Here is a 21,708-nt window from a genome sequence, read left to right as displayed (position 1 = left end):
CATGAAGCCAAACAAAGTAGTTGGGACGCCTTCGTCGAAAGCATAAACCCAGATACTCCAGCTAGTCAGGTTTGGAATAAAATTAACAAGCTACAGGGTAAACGGCAACGCAATACAATATCGTTGAATCTGGAAACTGGACACACCAACAACGGTCCAACGGTAGCTAATGCTCTTGCTGATGAATATCAGCAGAAGTCGTCAGATGCAAACTACCCTGAAAGATTCCGAAAAAAGCACAAAAAAGATAAGCGCACGAGGTGCGTAACTCAACGTCCCAATCTTCACAAAAGATATAACACGGATTTGACTGTGGAAGAGCTGATGTGGGCACTCGACCGACGCGTTGGATCTTCTACTGGCCCTGACAATGTAAGCTACCAATTACTCCAAAGGCTACCTTTTTCGGGAAAAACTGCCCTTCTAGAACTATTTAACCGTATCTGGGCCAGCGGGTGCTTCCCTGCGCAGTGGAAAATTGGTACTGTTATCCCCATTCCGAAACCTGGTGCGGATCGCAGCAAGCCTGAGGGTTACAGGCCGATAACACTCTTAAGTTGCCTCGGAAAATTGTTCGAAAGGATTATAAACCGCCGTCTTATGACAGAGCTAGAATCCACTGGCAAACTAGACTCTCGACAACACGCTTTTCGTGCTGGGAAAGGAGTCGATTCCCACTTTGCCAAACTGGAGTCTATAATCAATCTCCAAAACGACGAACACGTCGAGATCATATCTCTTGACATATCAAAAGCATATGATACAACGTATAGACCAGAAATCCTTCACACTTTGACAAAATGGAGGGTTACAGGGAGACTGATGAATATCATTTCTAGCTTCCTTACTGACAGATTCTTCCGGGTAGCTGCTAACGGATCACTGTCAAGCCTTAGAAGAGCGGAAAACGGAGTTCCACAAGGGTCCATTTTGTCTGTCACACTATTCTTAGTAGCTATGCAACCAATTTTCAACGCTATACCTGGTGACACTGAAATTCTACTCTACGCAGATGATGTCATTCTGATTGTCAAGGGTAAAAACCATGTCACAATTCGCAGTAAATTGAGAAAAGCGGTTGCAGCTGCTGTCGAATGGTCTTCGAATATAGGTTTTACTATTGCTCCTACAAAATCAAAGCTACTACATATCTGCCACCTAAATCATCGAAAACGTGGTAAGGCGATCAAGATTGATTCTAACCCAATCCCTCACACAAGGTACATGAAAGTTCTCGGAGTTCTACTGGACTGCAAGCTCAACTTTCTGAAACACCTTACATCCGTTAAACAAAGCTGCCGAAAAAGGCTGAACATCATACGCATTCTTGGATACCGATTAAAAAGAAGTAGCCGATCCAGCTTACTGAAAGTAGGATCAGCCTTGATCTTGTCCAAACTTTATTTTGGAATAGGACTTACGAGCATTAACTTCGATGCAATGCAATGCACTTTAGAACCAATATATAACGATGTGGCTCGACAGGCATCTGGAGCATTCCAAACTAGCCCTATAACATCTATTATGGCTGAGACTGGATGGACAGACTTCTACTCAGCCTTGATTCAACGCCTATGCGTTTTGGCTGTTCGACTAGCTGAAAAAAATGAAGAAGCGAACGACTACCCCGTAGTGCAAAGGGCAAGAAGACTCGTTCTGGAAAAAACGGGATGGTCTTTTCCAAAAATTCATGAAACTCTTAGATCCTCCGATAGAGAATGGTACGTTCCACCACCAAACATTGATAACGAGCTCAAGCGCACCATAAGGGCTGGAACAAACCACAGCGTTGCCGTTCAAAAGTACAAAGAACTTGTCAACGTCCGATATCGTACTCACGAACAAATATTCACGGATGGATCAAAATATGGTGATCAAACAGGCGCAGGAATAGTTATGAACGACAGTCACTTTAGCTACCGGTTACCTGACACATGTAGTGTGTTTTCCGCTGAAGCGTTTGCACTAATGATGGCAGTATCGAAGCTGAATGGCCAAGCGAAAAACATCATACTGACCGACTCAGCCAGCTGCCTGGAGGCACTCGCCGGTGGTCGATCTAAACATCCCTGGATACAAGCTATTGAGAGAAAAATAGTAGGACAAAATGTAACATTCAGCTGGATCCCTGGTCACTCCAGTATTGCTGGGAATGAGGCAAATGTTCATATTCTTCTGGTACCGTGCCATATTCATTTAACACAACAGCACAGATAACTTTTTTTGTTTCTACTAGTCAGAAATTTTTTTTAACTTGAACTCACGTTTTGCCGTTGCTATTTGGATTGAAAGTTCATATATATTTATTTTTAAATATGGGACTGCACCAACTCATACTATTCCACAACATGTTTCGAAAATCCATATGGGACAGCTATGCCCTTATCCAGATGTAAGAACACCTGAACTGTAAAGCTCTCTGAAAAGCATGTTTTTATATTATTGGAAAAAATCTAGCACAATTTCATAGAGTAGTTAATTACAAATTCACTAAAGGCAAATGCCTGGGCTATAAATTACAATAGCTCATAGATAAATTCTTGATGAAATCTCTGAAAAAATCATCTCTGGGGAATAAACTATTTAAAATATTGAAGGCTTTTAGGAAACAATTGTAGATTTATCCATGAAAATACATGTTGAGAATATCATGAAGTAGTTTTTGGAATCAGGAGAATTACTTTTAAGAATTCGCAATTAATTTTTCAAACATGGATACGGACGGCCATGTGCAAATTGATGAAAAAACAGTTTTGATATTACTAGTAACCTTTTATGAAATTGCAAAAAATGTTGTACGCAACTCGGTGCAGAACTCGATTTTTACAGCACGAGTCGGAAAGCCTCGTGCTGTAAAAATCTTCATTCTGCACCTTGTTGCGTAAACTACTATTTTGCAATGTCTCATCTTAATAGTCGGGCTTTCATCACGCTAATATGTCATGAAACGGCCTACTCTAATGCACTGAATTGGGCAGTATCGTAATAGTCATAGCACAACTGAAACCAGTTGCGTAATGAAGTAGTTTTCTATGAAATTGCAAAAAAAATGTTATACGCAACTCGTTTTTACAGCATTCGTAATAAGTACCCAACCCGGCAAGCCTTGTTGAATAAATGTACGACTCGTGCTGTAAAAATTATCATTCTGCAACTTATTACAGTACAAGTCCTAAATTTTTCCTTGCCGAGTTGGATAATTACGACGAGTGTTGTAAAAATAGACTTCTGCATCGACATTTTTTGCAATTTCGTGAAAGCCTTCAAGTGGCCTTTTACGAAATTGCAAAAAAATCAGAAATCGAGATGCGTTCACCATTATTTTACAATTTCTGAAAATAGTTGTGTAATCGTTCAAAAGAGTAGCATAATGAAAAGCGTTGTACAACGAGTGCCCACGCAAATATCTGCAGGAATAATTTTCATGACAGATTAATGCGTCTATTATTCACGATTAGAAATCGCAAAAAACTACTTTATCGTTCATTATAGGCTGTTTTCCGTTACGTCAGGAAGCACTGAAAATTCTGTTGCTGTTGCTTTTATTGCTTTGCAATTGCTCATCGTAATAGGCTGTTTTTTATCACGCCAGCCTGTCATGAAACGGCCTGCATTGAATTATGCAGTGTGGTAACAGTCATAACGCATCTGTAATGATTATTAAGTAACGCTTTTTCATTACACAACTGTTTTAATTGGGATCATAACACAATAATTTACCGAAATTGTGAAATAATGGTAAATGCATCCCAATTGTATTTATGACTCCCTTGAGTGGTCTTCTACAAAATCGTGAAAAAAATATATGTACGCACCTCGTTGCAGAGCTCAATTTTATCAGCACTCGTCGGAATTATCTAACTCGGAAAGCCTCGTTGGATAAATGTACGACTCGTGCTGTAAAAACCATCATTCTGCAACTTGTTGCGTAAACTACTATTACGAACCATAAACATTTCCAAAATCATCGAACAAAACAAATACATGTTGAAATACAAATATCAGATCGATTCACCTAGAATCCGCACAGACTTTGATAGTATCACGCGCGCAACGGCGTTAATTGATTTTCAGAGCTGAAATTAAAAACAAAACCATTATTGGTTAGTATGCCGTCATAGAATTTTTGGAGATCTGCAAAGCCAAGGAACTATCAATAGTATCACATTGTTCGCGGTATCGCGCTGTTTTAATCCACTTCCGGGCGCTGCGCTGTTACGGCGGCATCCCCTAAGCCTTACAAACTCCGCCTTCAGGAGCATCTCGCGCCAGATGGTGAAGTACATGATCAGCCGGTTGATGTTCTTCTCCTTTTCGTACAGGGACTCCTTGAAGCTTCTGAAAAGTAGACGAAGGATATGAAGGATGCAATCGAACTATCTGAGGAAATAAACGAACCTTTTTATCAATTTTATATTCATGTTATTCTGTGACGAACTACAGTTCGGATCATCTACGCCATGCGGCGATCCACGTTGATCGTAGTTGTTATGGCGACTGTTCAACAAACTCGGTGGAATCTCGTTCGGGAAATCCAGTAGACTAAGATTCAGCCGCATCAGATTGATTTCCCGCTTGCTGAGATGTAGATTGCTGAGGCGTTCGTCCAACCGCGAACGGAAACCCTCGTAGTTCTGTTTTTCGGAGTTGTGGTTGTTCATCATGGGGATTCCACCCGACTGAGGAACGGGTCCACAATCATCCATGGCTAAGTTCTTATTGGCACCGAGAGTTGACTGTTGCTGCGGAATGGCCACTGGTGGCGGAGTAGTTGTACTTTTATCTGAAATTCCCGAAAAATGCTCATCAGTTCCTAATCTCAAAGCCTACTTCAAACGATCAACCTTACCATTGACATTATTATTATTCAAGCTATCAAAGTTATCCACGATCGATTTCAAATGGTTCAGGATCAAGTTGTTCACCTTCCTGGGCGCAGCCTGCTGTGCCATCGGATCCTGCTGCTGTTGACTGTTCGAGATGTTCAAATTGTCCAAGTTCATCGCTAGGTGATAGTTATCTTGCTTGCCAAGGCCCGGCGGGTCCGAACCCTTCAAAATGTAGCTCGCAACGTTCAAAAATGGCAAATGATGGAAATCTCCGTCCATGGCAAGTCCCGGATGCAGTCCACCCGGAATACCCGCTCCAAATCCCCCAAAAGGATGATGCTGTTGATGGTGGGCATGGTGATGTTGCTGCTGTTGAGCATGATGATGGCTCATAATGTATTCGCTGTGTTCGTTCTTGACGTATTTCGGTTCCATCTGGGCTTGCATCTTTTGCATCGAGAGGAAACTGGCGTCGAAGGCGCAGTTCAGTTCCTTCACCGGGGACGATTTGATCAGGTCTTCATTTTTTAGGGAGATTTTCCGGAAATTATTTTTTTCGATTTGAACGCCTCCTCCCGATGGGGACGGTGGGGATCCAGCGTTTGACAGTTTGTTTGGCGGTGATTTACGCTTCGACGACATTGCTCATGCGGTGAGGATTCTTCGAATGGAAGGTGCGTGAAACAGATTCCTGAATCGGGGAAATGGTTCTTTATTGAAGCAGGTTGGAAGTGAGCAATTCAAGCGAATATCTGGTTGTCATTCAAACAAAATCTCAGTAATAAATATATTTTTATCAATCATTGGAATATGAATATGATCGAAAAATATTGCTGGCTCAAATCAATGGACCCCTCGTCTACCAAGAAGCTGAACAACTGTCTAAACGAAGTGAATCTCCCAGTATCGATAATCTAAGCCGATAAATTCATAATTCCATAGTTATTGGTTTCATGCAACAAGATTGCATTTATAATAAACATGTGTGAAATACAAAATTCACTGCGTTCGAGAGTATACTGCTTCGCGTCAAAAATTGGTTAACAAACGTGCGAAGTTTGATTTTTGACAAACTTCGTCGCGTCACAACTCGATTCTCAATATTGCGCATAATGCACACGGCGGAGGGCATAGATTCGCACTATAGCGAAGCGAGTCACGACGCGGCGAAGTTGGTCATAAATCAAACATCGCCCGTTGATCAACCCATTTTTCGACGCGAAGCAGTATAGCAATAGAATTGATCACAGCAAACTGGTTGGCATCTCTGTGTAAACCACTATTGTCACTTGCACACAAGATGCATTCATGCTGCTCCACTTGCGAACCGACACTTGCCTGGGTAAGTTGTGTAAGCATCGCGCGGAGAGTAATTGCTTTCCCGGTGATTATCCAAACTCCACAATGGCGATCCTACCAGTTTTCTACTGATTTGTGGAAAGATACCTGGCATTTATTTCATTTTTTTTTTGGGCGACCGACGCGTAGCCATAACCCACGTAAGTATCTCAGGCTACAGAATTTTTATCGTCTTCGGATATTCACTCCACGGAATAATTTACTGCTTCGTGACTAAAAATGAATGAACCAACGTGCGAAGTTCGATTTTTGATCAATTTCGCCGCGTCGCGAGTCACTTTGCTATAGTGCGCCAATGGAATGTATAGGAAAAATTTTGCCATCGAATTTCAAAAAAAAGGAGTGCTCAAAAGTTTTGCTGCTCCCCATGCAAAATTTGAGCTCAATTGGACTTCATTAAGTGGACCCCCAAAGCGGTCAAAGTTTGGCTTTTTGACCCCCCTTTGGAGATTTAAAGGGGGGGGGGTACATGAAATTTCCGAAATCGAATTTTTTTTTTTTGATGCCAGATGTCTTAGCAATGTATGAAACGTCGAGATCTGGTGTTATTTGGAAAAAAATTTTTTGAAAAAATCGACCTTTTGAGAATTAGTAAATTTTTGAGTTGGTGGAGTGAATATTATATGTGATATTCCATTAGGGTGGTTCATTTACTTTCCATTAGGGTGGTCCTTTTTGTTAAAAAATAAAAAAAAATAAAAAATAGAATTTTAATTGAATATTGAAGACAATAGTATTGGAACATCTCTCACATTATCGTAAGCCATTTTCTACATTTAATATGTGGTATTTTATTAGGGTGGTTCATTTATTTTCCATTAGGGTGAGCCTTTCTGTCGAAAAATCATAATTTGAATGGGATATTTAAAACAATAGTATTTTATCACCTCTTTCATCATCGTAGGCCATTTCCTTCATAAGATTCGTGATATTTCATTAAGAAGGCTCACTTATATTCCATTACGGTGGTCCTTTTAAAAAAAAATTAGAATTTGAATGGAATATTAAATACAAGAGTAATTAAACATCTCCTATGTCATCGTAGGCCACTGTTAACATATAATATGTGATATTTCATTGGGGCTATTGTCCTCAGTTTTGCATAATCACCCTTATAATTTGTAAATTAAAAACAAAAATATTCTCAACAGATCTAACAAATCAACTTTGTTTGTATAGTTTTGAATCATGATTCTTCATTGGCATGCAACTCTTCGTTAAGATATTTTCATTAAGGTTTTCTTTTGAATAGTTAAAATAAAACGTTCCAACAACAATAATCAGTGAATTCAGTGAAGCACAACTCCAACTGCCATAATCAAAACACAGATAAAAAAGGAATGAAATAATTTTTGACGTATTCAAATTATGACAATAGCTTGGTGGGCGACGATGAAGGGCAACAAAAGTGTTTAGTTTATATTTGCAAAAAAAGTTCTCAGCCTTGGGCTCCTTTATTCCAGAAACAAAAGTACGTTGCCTTCTGCTTGCTATAGTACACCCGATTCGATTGTGACAACGTAGGCAATTCCAGTTTTAACAATCAGTTCTCGTTTATTCTTCAAAGATGGAACAAAGTTTCTTATAGAAATTTCGTCGGAATTTCATATGGATTTTTTCGTTGGAGTTTTCAACGGAATTTTCTTTGGAGTTTCCCTTGGAATTTTAATCGGAATTTCCTTCGAAAATCCTTTTAAATTTTTTTATTGGACTTTTCTACGAAATTTCCTAAGAGTTTGTTTTGGAATTTCCTGTGTAATTATCTTTGGAGCTTCCTTCAGAATTGTATTGGAAATATTATTTGGAATTTCTTTCGAAGCATTGTAATTTACTTTGGAATTTCCTTCGAAATTTTCTTTGGAGCTTTCTTCGGAATTTCATTTGGGATTTCTTTTGGACCTTTGAAATTTAGTGCGGAATATTCTTAGAAATTTCCTTTACAATTTTCTTTGGAATTTCTACAGAGTTTTCTTGAGAATTTCCTTACAAATTTTCTTTGGATATTCCATAGAAAATTCCTTAGAAATTTTCTACGAAATTTCCTTTTAAATTCCTTTTTTTATTGCAATTTGCTTCGGGATTTGCTTTGGAATTTTCTTTGGAATTTCCTTAGAAATTCCCTTTTGAATATGCTTTGAATATGCTTTGTATATTTTTTCAGAATTGTCGTCGGAATGTCCTTTGGAATTTGCTTCAGAATTTCTTTAAGAATTTTATTCAGTTTTTTTATTTTTTTTCGGGATTTGCTTTATATTTTGAAAGTTTCCATCGAAGTTTCCTTTTGAATTTCTTTTGGAGCTGTGATTTTTTCTTCGATATTTCCTTAGAAATTCCTGTTTGAATATCGTTCGGAATTTGCTTTGAATTTTTTTATGGAATTTCCTATGGAGTTTTCAGAATTTTTTTTTTTTGAATTTCAACGGAATTTTCTTCGGAATTTCCTTTGGATTTTTTCGGAATTTCCTTTGGAATTTTCTACGCAATTTTCGTCAGAATTTCCTTTGAAATTTGCTTCGGAAATTCCGTTGGATTTTTTTTAATTTCCTTCAGAATTAACTTTGGAATTTCCTTCGAAATTTCCTAAGGAGTATCCTTTAAAATTCCTTTGCAGTTTTCTTTGAGTTGCTACTTAACAAATTTTCTTCAGAATTTCCTTTGGAATTCCTTTATTACTTCCTTCAAAATTCTCTTTGAAATTTCTTTCGGAATTTCGTTTGAAGTTTACTTCAAAATTTGTTATAGAGTTTCCTCGGAATTTCCTTTGGAATATCCTTTGGAATTTCCTATGGAGATTTCGGAATTTTATTTAGAAGTTTTGATTGGAATTTTTTACGGAATTTTCCTTTGGACTGTATTACGTAATTTTCATCGGAATTTCCTTTGAATTTTCTCGGAATTTCCTTTGGAATTTCGTTCGAATTGTTTTTTCGGAATTTTCTTAGGAGTATCCTTTGAAATTCCTTTGTTTTCTTCGGAACTTCATATCTCATTTACTTCAGAATTTCCTTTGGAATTTTTTCATGAATTTCTTTCAGTAAGTTGCTTCAGGAAGTTATTTTGGATTTCTTAGGAATTACTTTCGAAATTTCCTTCTTCAGTTCTTCAAAATTTTCTTCGGCGTTTCCTTTGGAATTTCTTTTGGAATTTCTTCTTGAATTGCCTTCGGAATTTCCTTTGGAATTTGCTTCGGAAGTTCCTTTGAAATTTTATTTTAGAGCTGGCTTCGGAATTTCATTTGGAATTTTCTGCGCAATTTTCGTCCGAGTTTTCTTTGGAATTTGCTTCGGAACATCCTTCAAAAATCCATTCGGATTTATTATTATAGAATTTCCTTTGGAATTTCTTTCGGGATTTGCTTTGGAATTTCGTTTGGAATTTCTTTTGGAGCTACCCGACTAGAGGCTTGTAACAGAAATATAATAAAATTTTATCAGAATATGATTTGCATATCATTTTATGATATAATTTTGTTAGGCTCCGTCATCCATAGAACATAATAAAACAGAAATATAACATAATGTGTTTTATTTCCCTCTAAGATATTTTTTTGTTCATTTTTAACAACTTTATAACAAAATAAATAGATAGTTATACATTTCAATAATGTACAATATTATCGTATATCGAACAGTATTATAATTTTGATACTTTGTATTAAACATTATAACTTGGTTTGATATGTTTTTGATAGAATTAAAACACATTTTGTTATGTTTATGTTACTATTCATACACTTTTTGTTATAATTTTAGTTATTTTAACAACATCCTGCATCAAGTTTGTAACAACCTATGATCGAAAAAAACTTATAACATAATAACATATGCTGATATAATTTTATTATGTACCCTTAGTCGGGTACCTTCGGGATTTGATTTGGAATTTTCTACGTTATTTTCGTCGAAATTTACTTTGCAATTTGCTTCGAAATTTCTTCTGGAGTTTCCTTCGGAATTCCTTTTGGAGCTTCATGCTAAATTTGATTCGGAATTTCATTTGGAATTTCTTTTGAAGCTTTGAAATTATTTCGGAATTTTCTTCGGAAGTACCTCTATAATTTTCGTTTCCTCTGGAATTTCCTTCGGTATTTCCTTCGGAATTTTCTCTGGAATTTCCTTCGGAATTTTCTCTAGAATTTTCTTCGAAATTATCTCTGGAATTTCCTTTGGAATTTCCTCTGGAATTTGTTTCGGGATTTTCTCTGGAATTTCCTTCCGAATTTTCTCTGGAATTTCATTCAGAATTATCTCTAGAATTTCCTTCGAAATTTCCTCTGGAATTTCCTTCGGAATTTCCTCTAGAATTTCCTGCGAAATATCCTCTGGAATTTCCTGAGAAATTTCGTCTGGAATTTCCTTCGGAATTTTCTCTGGAATTTCTTTCGGAATTTCCACTGGAATTTCTTTCAGAATTTCCACTGGAATTTCCTTCGTAATTCCCTCTGGAATTTCCATTGGAATTTCCTTTGGTATTTCCTCTAGAATTTCCTTCAGAATTTTCTCTGGAATTTCCTTCGGAATTTGCAAAACTAAATTGGAAAGGTCACTGAGGCTCAATGCTTGAGCTCTGAGATGAGTGCATCTGAAATCACGAAGTAGCAAGCGGATTTTGTATGCGACGAGGACTCCGAACTGGTTCAGCTTAGTGAAGTGTTGCATTCCGAATGAATATTACGCAAAACTTTTCAAAAGGACCTTTCTAACAATGAGAGGCTTTCTAGAAAACTCTTTTGTTTTTAACTAAGTTACCTTTACATTTTTCGTCGAACATTCTGCAAATATTATGTAGTAGTCCACACCATAATCTTTTGGTCTGTAGATATTAAGGTTGAAATTTATACAATGACACCATAATTAAGGAAAGTGGACGAGACTTTTGTGAGAAATCATGGTTTCAAACTATACGAAAAATGATGCACCCTAATGGAAAATGAGAGAAACTTCCTAATGAAATATGTTAACAGTATCCTACGATGATGTCGCATATCAAATCGAACTAGAAGCGCATGAATTCAGAGGAATTTAAAGCCTCTCTAAACAAAAATGAAGACAATGGCCTACGATTATAAAAGAGGTGTTAAAATACTGTTGTGCTAAAAAAAGGATCAAATTCAAAAATTCTTGATTTTTTTTAATTTTCGGCAAACAGCAATGGAAAATAAGTGAGCCACCCTAATAAAATATCACGAATCTAATGAAAGAAATGCCCTACGATGATGAAAGAGGTGATAAAATACTATTGTTTTAAATGTCCCATTCAAATTATGATTTTTCGACAGAAAGGCCCACCTTAATGGAAAATAAGTGAACCACCCTAATAAAATACCACATATGAAATGTAGAAAATGGCTTACGATAATGTGAGAGTTGTTCCAATACTATTGTCTTCAATATTCAATTAAAATTCATTTTTTTTAACAAAAAGGACCACCCTAATGGAGAGTAAATGAACCACCCTAATGAAATATCACATATAATATGCTTTCAATGGCCAACAATGATATAGTATATGTTTCAATACTATTGCCTTGAATTTCTCAGCAATTGAATTCAAATCGTTCATTTCAAATTCAATTCACTCCCCCAACTCAAAAATTTACTAAGTCCCAAAAGGTCGATTTTTTCAAAAAAAAAATTTTTCCAAATAACACCAGATCTCGACGTTTCATGCATTTCTAAGATATCTGGCATCAAAAAAAAAAAGATTTCGATTTCGGAAATTTCATGTACCTTTGGAGATTTTTCATGGGTCAAAAAAGCCAAACTTTGACCGCTTTGGGGGTCCACTTAATGAAGTCCGATTGAGCTCAAATTTTGCATGGGAACTTTTTTCGAGGAGACAAAACTTTTGAGCACTACAGTTTTTTGAAATTCGAAAAATCGATTTTCATTGGCACCCTAGTCCGCATCTATGCCCTCCGCCGTATGTTGGTCAAAAATCAAACTTCGCACGGTGGTTAACCCATTTTCTAACGCGAAGTAGTATACATCAATACGAGTATGTTGTGAAAAAATGCAGCAATTTGGTGCAGCCGTCTTTGAATAATGAGCATTTATGTTTCTGGTACCACACTGGACAAATAAAGATCTTGAAAACTCTAAAAAACCTCATATCGTAATTTTCAGATTTCTCCAAGAATACTGTACCGAATTGTATATGTTTTTCAGAGTAGCTCCTCATTACCTGGCATATATAGTACAAATTTTATTTATTTTTTTGATAAATTAACCAAAAACAAAATGGCCGCTAAAGACATTTTATATGGAGAATGTCGGTCCCCCAAGAAACATTAGAATATCTTCAAAACTCGCTCACCAATGATTAATATCGACTCGGAATCTTGAACTGGAAGAGTTTTTTGATATCATGTGAAAAAACTGTGCAAAAATATAAAAAAAAAACAACAAAGTTATCGCGATTTTAATATTTTTTTAGCGGTTAAAAAATGAAGCTGCCGGTAGAGGGGATAATTGGTACAAATGTCAGATTGATCGCTTACAGCGTGTTGTTTGCCGTGGGGGGAGGAGAGCTCTGGCAGTATCTTAAATGTTAAAAATTGAGAATTTTAACAATCGTGTTTTGTGGTGTACAAATGTCTACTCGAAACCTTAGAGTGCCTTGTTTGTTTTTGGGGGAAAGACACCGCAATGTCAGATGTGAACACAGACTCTTAGCGTGTCGTTTGCAGTGGCCGAAGAGACATTATGCGATTCCATTGTTTTGCATTGTGCAAATTTTATATTGAAAGTACAGAGCGTAAGTATTGTTTATCGTAGGGGAAGAAATCCAACAAGTGGCAACGACAAAGTGAAAGCATGGCAGTTGTTTTCTTTGTGAAAATTGTAAAATCAAGCGTGTTGCTTGTCATAAGGTACAATAAATGGAAAGGTACACTGATGAAAAGTTTGTATAACCGACAAATGAATCAAATATAATTAATAATTAGAGAATGCTGGATTAGTAGCACACATTGATGGAATTTGTTTCCATCATGAATTTGAGTCATGGTTCGTAGAAACCTAGAATTAAGCACACAAAGATGTGCAAAACTAACGTGGCCATAAAAAATTGCTTACAATAGATTGATTGGACTTCAAGCTGCTTTTATGAGAGGACCCATGGTGTAGCGGTAACACGCCCTGTCTAGTTTGATTCTCCTCGAGAAGACATGTAATTTTCAAAAATCACCTAAAAATATATGTTGAAATTCATATACATACCTACCTATGATCACAGTCGTATGAGATTTTTCCTTCTTTTGAATATTGACCATTCTGTAGAGCTATACGTTTGAAGTGCTCAATTGAGAAGCAAGATTTTTGCGAAGGAAAATCTATAGATTCTACTAATGACCATTCGGCCTTACGATCTTCGACCTAACATGCTTTGGCCTAACGTACTTCGTTCTAATGGATTTCTATATGGCGACCATATTCACGATGACTTCCGAAAGGGGTCTATTGATTTGAGTTATCGATAAAAGCTTTTCTTCTTTAAAACCATATTCTTGATCTTTGTGTAAATATTATAATCGTTAGATTTCATGTGAATGGCAACCAGATTTCAAATAGAACTGCTTAACTTAGTAGAAATATGCTATGTTTTATAGATTGAGTATAGAATTGGAAATATAAATCACTTAGCAAGAAGAGAAAGTAATTAATGAAAATATAATTTAGTAACATACCGTTTGATTCCACTAGAGTTCGTATCATTTGACTGAATCGCATACTTCAACCTCGAGGTCGAACTCGCGTATCTATCAAACGATACAAATTCTAGTGGAATTAAATGGTAAAGTACTATATTCGGTTTTCATTTACTTGTAGGCGTTCCATCAAACAGTTCGAAGACTTATCAAAAACATAAAGGTTTCCTAGCGTTTCCGAAGAAATTTCAGGAGGTTTTTAAGTAATTTCGATAGTTTTCCAGGAGTTTCCACATAATGTCAAAGATTCTAAAAGCAAAGGTTTTCTAAGCTAACTTTTCGTACTTATGTCAAAAATGATTCCAAATGCTTTTCAGAGTTATCAACAGGTTCCCGATCAGTGAATTACAAACGATTGAAACCGATTGTCGTTCAAAGTTAGCATCAATATTTTCCAACAAACCACGATGAGTTGCAGTGACAATTGCTTTCACTGGAATTGTTGGAACTATCGACAAAAAATGAGAGTTGAGCGTTGGATGACCGAAATACGATATTGTAGTAATCCACCGGTTGGATTGTCAATGAGTTCTCAGAGGTTCCAGTGTTTACATAAGATTTCCTGATAACCGCGAGAGGAGTCTATATTTTAGGTACCCAAATGATATACACAGGTTTCAGAAACTCAAAAATCCCAAAAACTCTCTGGGTGTTTCCGGAAGATTTCCAAACGGTTCCCAGGCCCAACTTGTTTAAACGGGGTCTCGGAAGTTTCAATGGTGCCTCTATAATTTTCCAGGAGTTCGGAAGATTCGAAGGATTCTTCAAAAAGTTTGCAGAACTTCCAAAATACTGTGGAAGCATTTCTAGAAACTCCACATAGAGTATTTAAGCAATCGTCGAATGGCTTCCAGGCTGGCTCATTGGTTCTCAAGGGTTCACAGTGAACTCGAAACCCTTGGTAAATTCGCAAAACTTCTCGAAAATCTTTACAAACCTCCTTTGAAACCACTTCAATTGTCTTGGTAACGCCTTGAATACTTCTGGGAATCTTAAAACCCTCTTAAGAAATAAGCATTTACATTGCTTCATTCCCTACTTACCGCATGATGTTAGTGTCCATGTAAACGAAATATTACTAGAATGTGAATCGAAAAAGTTTTGTACAGTAGTATGAACCTAAAGAGTAATTTCTCAAAACTGAAACGGTAATGATTGCATTTGGTCCATTTTTCCTACACAAAATTCACAATGCAACATCGCTTAAGTATTTAAATGATTGTTCCTAATCATTACTATCCAATACATGAGAAGGAATGGTTTTAAATTCTTCATTTTTTTACTTTTGTTCAGCCCTGGGCTGCTGAGCAGAGGTCCACAGGAGGTTACCAAGGATTTATACGATGTATATATTAAGTTTCAAAACCCTCCTTAAAACCACCATAGGAACCAATTGGAACTTGAAGCCGATGCTTGCAAGCCGCTGGAAAATTTTAAAGCATTTAAGCAATTCTTAAGAAGTTCTCAGGAGCTCTTGAAAATCTATTGAAACCCCTTGAAGAGCTGTCTATAAACTACTTGGTCATTTTTTTTTAATTTCAGAACCCTCCTCCCACTTCCCTCATGGTCATAATGCAAAAATATACTGTGATTTATGACCAGATCAACAAACGCCCTCCCCCTTTAATTTATTTATTTATTGTCGTCAGTCATGTTTATTACCACGTAGTATATGGATGACCAGAAACACTTCTATAACAACCTAAAGGAACCTCATATTAAAAACCCTTTTGGAAATTTCTGGCACATCAAAATCCCCAAAAACCTTCTTTTGGAATTTCCTAGGAATCTCTTGAGAGTCCCATGCAAACCTTTTGAAATTTCCTGTGTATCTCTTAGGAGCTCGTGGCAATACTTGTTGTTAAAACTATCAAACAAATAAATATAGCAAATTAATAATTGGTAATTATCAAGTTGTCAGATCGAGGTCGATTCTGAAATTAAGTTTTTTATTACACCTAAACTTAAAAGTTTTCTTCAGACGACATTAATGTTTCATAATTAGTCGCGCTTTCAGTTCGTTTTTATATCCAACATTGAAAACATTTTCCCGCATGAATGGTACGTAATTGGCATCCCTAGAAATGCTCTTCAGTCAAAGATTTCAATTGTAGGTGTTGGGAACCCCTGGAAGGGCAACAATGCCAAACGTCAACATTAACTTGAAGAGATGGTCAATAGAATATGACAGCTATAGAAATTGTTTAGATGACTAGCGAGAAGCTACAAAGGAATTAAATTGTGGATTAGTTAAGCGAATTGAAGATTAAAGTGAATTAACTATTATTCGGTGGCAGTCTACTCAGCCTCTGCTGACATTACAGTTTACATCAAGTAAGAAACTATTGGTCTAAATGATTGCTTTATATAAATGTATAAAACTATGTAGGTTGGGTAAACCACAACGCGAGAGAACCAGTTGGGAGTTAAATTTAGATTCGCTAATACGGACCAACGTAGACCGTGAAGCCAAGAATACTATTGTAAAGCTAAGGAAGCGATTGAACTTCGTAAGTCAATATTTACATTAACACAAATTATTACTAAAGCTTCCATTTACAAACAGTCTTGGCACAGTTGTTAAGGTTAGACCCGAGTTGAGAGTTTATAACAGAAGCGGGCAAGTACGCTACGGAAACAACTATTGTAAGTTAACAATGTAACACTTTTTAAAATACCAATTATATCACGAGAATACATTTCAGCTTTGATCGGCTTATCACCAACCAGTCGATTCAAGGACGTTTCTTTGCCTGATCCGAACAGTAGGGATGATGTCTGATACGCGTAATTAAGGTGAAACATCTCAGAATCCAAAGATGGCTGGCACAATGGCCGACTTGTGCCCCTACTTACGTTTTCAAAGGCACTAAACTAGAGAAATAGTTGGAGAACGTTTCTGATCTTCTTATTTTAAGCTTTCTGCTAGTGCACAAAGCCAAAATAAAAAGTGCACAGTTGTTGGATGCTTTATTCGCGAGATTTGTGCCTTTAAAGTTTTAGTGCAATCTTAGAAGTTGATTCAAAACTGTTTCACCTTAAATCGCAAGATTAGATTTTTGAAAAAGTTTATTTAAAAAAAGCTCGTCAGCAAATCTGTTTATGTTTACTTTCTTACAGCAAACAAAAGCAATGTTGGAACAGTTTTTAAGGCAAACGAAGATTTTATCACTATTAGACAGACAATTATGTCGTTTTCGTTTTTTAGGAACTGGCTCGGTGACATAAACAAACCAACGTCGAGCAAATAGTGGTTCTGTCAAACCTGAACCATGTTGGGGTTGAAACTGTGATTCAGAACAGGTTGCGCCAGTTCCAAACTAGGTTCAAAAACGAATTCGACAAAACGGCTGATTCTTACCAGAAAGCGAGCCCATTTGTGACAGGCATTAGCCCTTGTGAAAATCTGGAGAGTGCATCTCCGTGCTTGACGAGACATACGAATACAAACATCGTCAAATCTCTCTACTAATAATTGTGAACATGCTTGTAGAACAACACGAAGTTTAGAAGCTGGCTCTGTTCCAGTTGAAATGTGATGACAGAAATAATTACAATAAGACTGAATCCTAAATTTCAATTCTATCGAATGACTATCATGGTGACACCCCTATACATGAAGCAACATGATTATTTTTGCTATTGGCTTTTCCAGGGCTGCCGAATGTTCCCATCAGAGGAACGAATTGATTTGTATGCATTTGGAATATTAAATGCAAACAATCTATTCGGCATAAACATTTACCCTTCTACCGGCATCTTCACTTTTATACGACAAAACAGTATTCAAACAACGATAACTTTTTTTGTTTTCGATATTTTTTTTAAGTTTTATTTTTTTTCAGGTCTGGATCATTGGTCATATAGTTTTGAAGATATTCAGATGTTCCTTGGGGGACCGACGTTCCTCATATAAAATTTCTTTGACAAATGGCGGTCAGTCAATTTATCAAAAAACTAAAATGTAAGCTAAACAATGTTATGTTATAAGGAGGTCCTCTGAAAACCATACAAATCGGTTGAGTTGTCTTCAAGAAATCTTAAAATTACAAAATGATATTTTTTAAGGTTTTCAAGAATTTAATACGACCAGATTGGTACCAGAAACAAAAATGTTCATTACTCAAAAACGGTTGCACCATTTTGCTTCATTTTTTCACAACAGACTCTCATCGAAGTACAGCGAATATCCGATCATGAGAAAAATTCTGTAGTCTGAGATATTTACGTGATTTATGGCAAAACGTCGGTCCCCCAAGAAATTACTAAATATCTCCAAAACAAGATGCCCAATGAACAATATCGACACAGATTCGCAAAATAGAAGAGTTTTTCGAGGGCTTGTGGAAAAATTCTACAAAAGTAAGTTACCGTTGTTTGAATATTTCTTTGTGGTTAAAAAATGAAGCTGCCAGTAGAAGGGTTAATTGGGGTTAAAGATCTTGATTTTCCAATTGTAACTGTGTAAAATTTAGACACGATCGGCTTCGTCTACGGTGCATCACTATTGAAGTTTTTAAGGGTATGAAAATAAACTTTTTGTATTTTTGAGTGTCCATTTTTTTTGTAAACCTTCAAAACCCTATAGCATACTTTATAATGTGCCTAACAACTTTCCTAAAGAGGCTAAGGTGCTAACATGTCTCTATAAATGTGACAACCATTAACAGCCAACACTGCAGTGTCCATGAAAGTCGAGAGGGATTCGCGATAAGGGCCTATCTGACAAATCAATAACAATGAGAAAATAACCAATGAAATTCTCATGTGCAATTTTTAATCCCAATTGGAGAAAATATAGTCAAACTTTAACCTTTCCACTTTAATACACATTTCATAAACCTAGTTTTAAAATCTTCTTCAATACCACACACATCTCCTACAATTTCCCTAGCTATTTCGTACTAAAAAATATATTATAAGGTTTCGCCTTAAACGCACTCAAGGATGCCAGTATCGCCCAATGTTATGAGCCTGTAATCGATATTATTTTCAGTGTCGCCTATTACTTTTGCGCCGTGTTTACATTCTGGTTTCAATTAAGCCCGCCATGTACGCCTTGTTTATTTTTTGTTTGCAGTGTCGCCGTTTACTCTCGCCGTGTTTTGATTTAGATTTCAGATGCGCCCATCACTTTGATAAACAAAAACACAGGCGTAATCAATAAAGTATGTGGTTTGGCATGAGGTGAAGTTTCGTCTTCTACAAATTTGCGTTTTTTGAATAGTTAAATTATCAATAGCGGAAAAGTTCAAGTGCAGTGAATAGACAATCGAGCTACAATTTCAACATTATATTTTCTTCAATTGTGTACATTTTGTCAGTTTCGCCTGATTCGCGAATCTTTCTAGAAGTAAATTTTCAATTTTAAAATTTCGCAATAGTATTTAACATCAATGAGCAAGTAAGAGTTATTCAAAAAATATTACAATGGTTTACTCTGAAAAAACAAGCAACGGTCAATGAATAACTATGGTTTCTTTACATGCTCATCAGTGTTTGCAGCACAAGTGATTTATCATGTGATTTGTAGGCCTATAACTTCATTTTAGATTTATTTTAGCGGCTTAATTGCTTCAACAAAGTTGTGATTTGTTTTCAATAGAATTTTCAGTGATTTCAATATCAAATATCTTAAATATCAAAAGTACAATAAGGCATGAAATCAAATCTAATACAAATTTCAATGTTGTTGTTGTTGTTTGTGAGGGACTTTAACCCGAGGGTCATTCGTCCCTACAAATTTCAATCGTGAAGCGCACACTGTAGACAAAACCAATCGTGCTTAAATTCAGCAAAGTTGTTTGGGATCCTAAATGGATCCGGAAAAAACATTGAACTGAACAAATTAAGATCTTCGACCGAAGAAATTCTAACCTCCCAGTCTTGCTAAATAGTTGCATCAATTTCTTAAGTTTTACATAATTCCTGATATTTTTATACCTTTTGTCAGTGTAGACTTTCGATTTTTCTATATAGAAAATAAATATTTCTATAAAAAAACAACATCTTAGAAGTAGGTGGTAGTAGCTTAGTACAGTTAGCTCTCCATAACTCGATAACCATGGATCAAAGGGACCATCGAGTTATAGAACACAAAGTTCAACAAAATTATGTTGAAGGGCCATCGAGGTTGCCCTGGTAACTAAGCTTTACTATAATGCTATAACACGTTATAGAGCTATGAAATACAAAGTTATGGATATTTGACTGTAGTTAAATTGAAATAGTTCGTTATCACAAGAATATGTACTAATTATGCTATTCTAAAATTTAAAATTTACCTAGAAATGGTGTAACATAAAATCATTTATTTTGAAATTTTCAAAAATATTTTGGGAACATGGGTATTTTTAATGAAAACTATCTACTTCTATTATCCTAAATTGAACTCAATTTAAGACATTAAAAGGTTCCTTTATCCGATTTGGAGCAAAAAATAAAGAGTTTAAATAAAAAAATAGTATTGTAAATAATTATAAAACTAATACAAATTTACAATTCACTGGAATGTGACTTTTGATAAGTAATATATATATTTTTGGGTATTTTCATAACTGAAATTTGGCTCCAATTGAAACTAAATTTCCAAAATTTAGTGGTCGAGATATATTAAACAAAATTCGAAAAAAAATTAAACAATTTTGCCACGTTTTTAGCATTATTTGGCAATGATCACTGAATGCGATTAGTTTCAAATCCAATCATCCAAATTGAACAGCAATTTCACGCCTACTCCGTGAGCACCTTCACTGTCACTGTACGCATCCTCCTATCTATCTCTGCCTCTTTCGCACACACATCTTCCTGAATGGTCATTGTCATGGCAGCATCACAATGCGTACCATTCTTCTGGGATGCTGCGATGGAGCGCAAAAATCAATACTAGACCAGCCGGATGGTCCAGCACGATCATTGTTACCCAAATCCGCCATTGTTGGGTTACACTAAGTTTTGCCAGAATTGTTTAAATATTATAGCACAGAATCATCATAGAATACAATGTGTCATTTTGATTCGGATATGAAAGGTAGAAATTGTCTGTGGGGCCGGAATGTATAGCAATAGTGTATATACGAGAATTGATAGTATCGATTTGTTTTAATTCAAAACTACAGGCTAGTATTTTCAGAATCGTAACGAAACTATATTTCTTTCTTTTCTCGAGTTCTGTATGAAATCGGTCGAATTTACATTTGCACGCTTACATTCGACCGAATTGATAAACATTGTTTGAACTAAATAGAAACTAAATCTAATTGCAAATAATTTCCGCCCTTCTCGATTTTCATTTCGTTCGCACTGCAATCCAAGCAAACCGAGAAGAGTGCGATGATGGCTTCTTCTTGATTTGCTGCTTGGCTTGCTGCGCGTTTCGACCGTCCTAAAGAGTAGGGAGAAAATTTTTCACGTCCATTGGGACCGTGATTTTGCAATCGCAAATATCCACTAAACCTGCCTTGGAATCCACTATTTTCTATGCACTTTGGTTGCTGCGGGTCCGCATCTACGATTTGCACCACTTTCCCGTTCACTAGCACCGATTCTGCACTGGGATTTTGTCCGGATAAAAACCTTTTTTACTTCTCAACTCGGGACAGCTTCCGTCTTTCTGGCTTGTCGCCTCGCAACTCGATTCAGTTTGACTGGAGAAAAAATTTCACTTGCTCTTCTTCGGTCGTCCGTCGCCCTTTTCTTTGTGGTATCTTCTTTCGATGGCCATTGCGTGGAATGAGCAGGGGTGTTCGATCGCAGCGTGCCATACAAAACACTGTGGGTGGGAGCGGGATGGATGGAGAGTGGGAGCGAGAT

At 36.4% G+C, this 21,708-nt stretch overlaps 1 protein-coding gene across 1 annotated transcript; it reads right to left on the bottom strand.

The window, feature by feature from the left end:
• Positions 1-3,975: 3,975 nt before the first annotated feature.
• Positions 3,976-21,624, bottom strand: LOC110681442. The gene is made up of 4 exons (XM_021857203.1): positions 21,356-21,624; positions 4,850-5,520; positions 4,399-4,783; positions 3,976-4,338 (listed from the first exon to the last, which is right to left on the bottom strand). Exons 2-4 carry the CDS (start codon positions 5,469-5,471, stop codon positions 4,116-4,118), a joined length of 1,230 nt encoding a protein of 409 aa, XP_021712895.1. The 5' UTR covers positions 5,472-5,520; positions 21,356-21,624; the 3' UTR covers positions 3,976-4,115.
• Positions 21,625-21,708: the final 84 nt, after the last annotated feature.

This window comes from Aedes aegypti, unplaced genomic scaffold, assembly GCF_002204515.2.
Source record: "Aedes aegypti strain LVP_AGWG unplaced genomic scaffold, AaegL5.0 Primary Assembly AGWG_AaegL5_hic_scaff_920_PBJ_arrow, whole genome shotgun sequence".
Lineage (NCBI taxonomy): Eukaryota > Metazoa > Arthropoda > Insecta > Diptera > Culicidae > Aedes > Aedes aegypti.
This window is presented reverse-complemented; position numbering and strand designations above follow the sequence as displayed.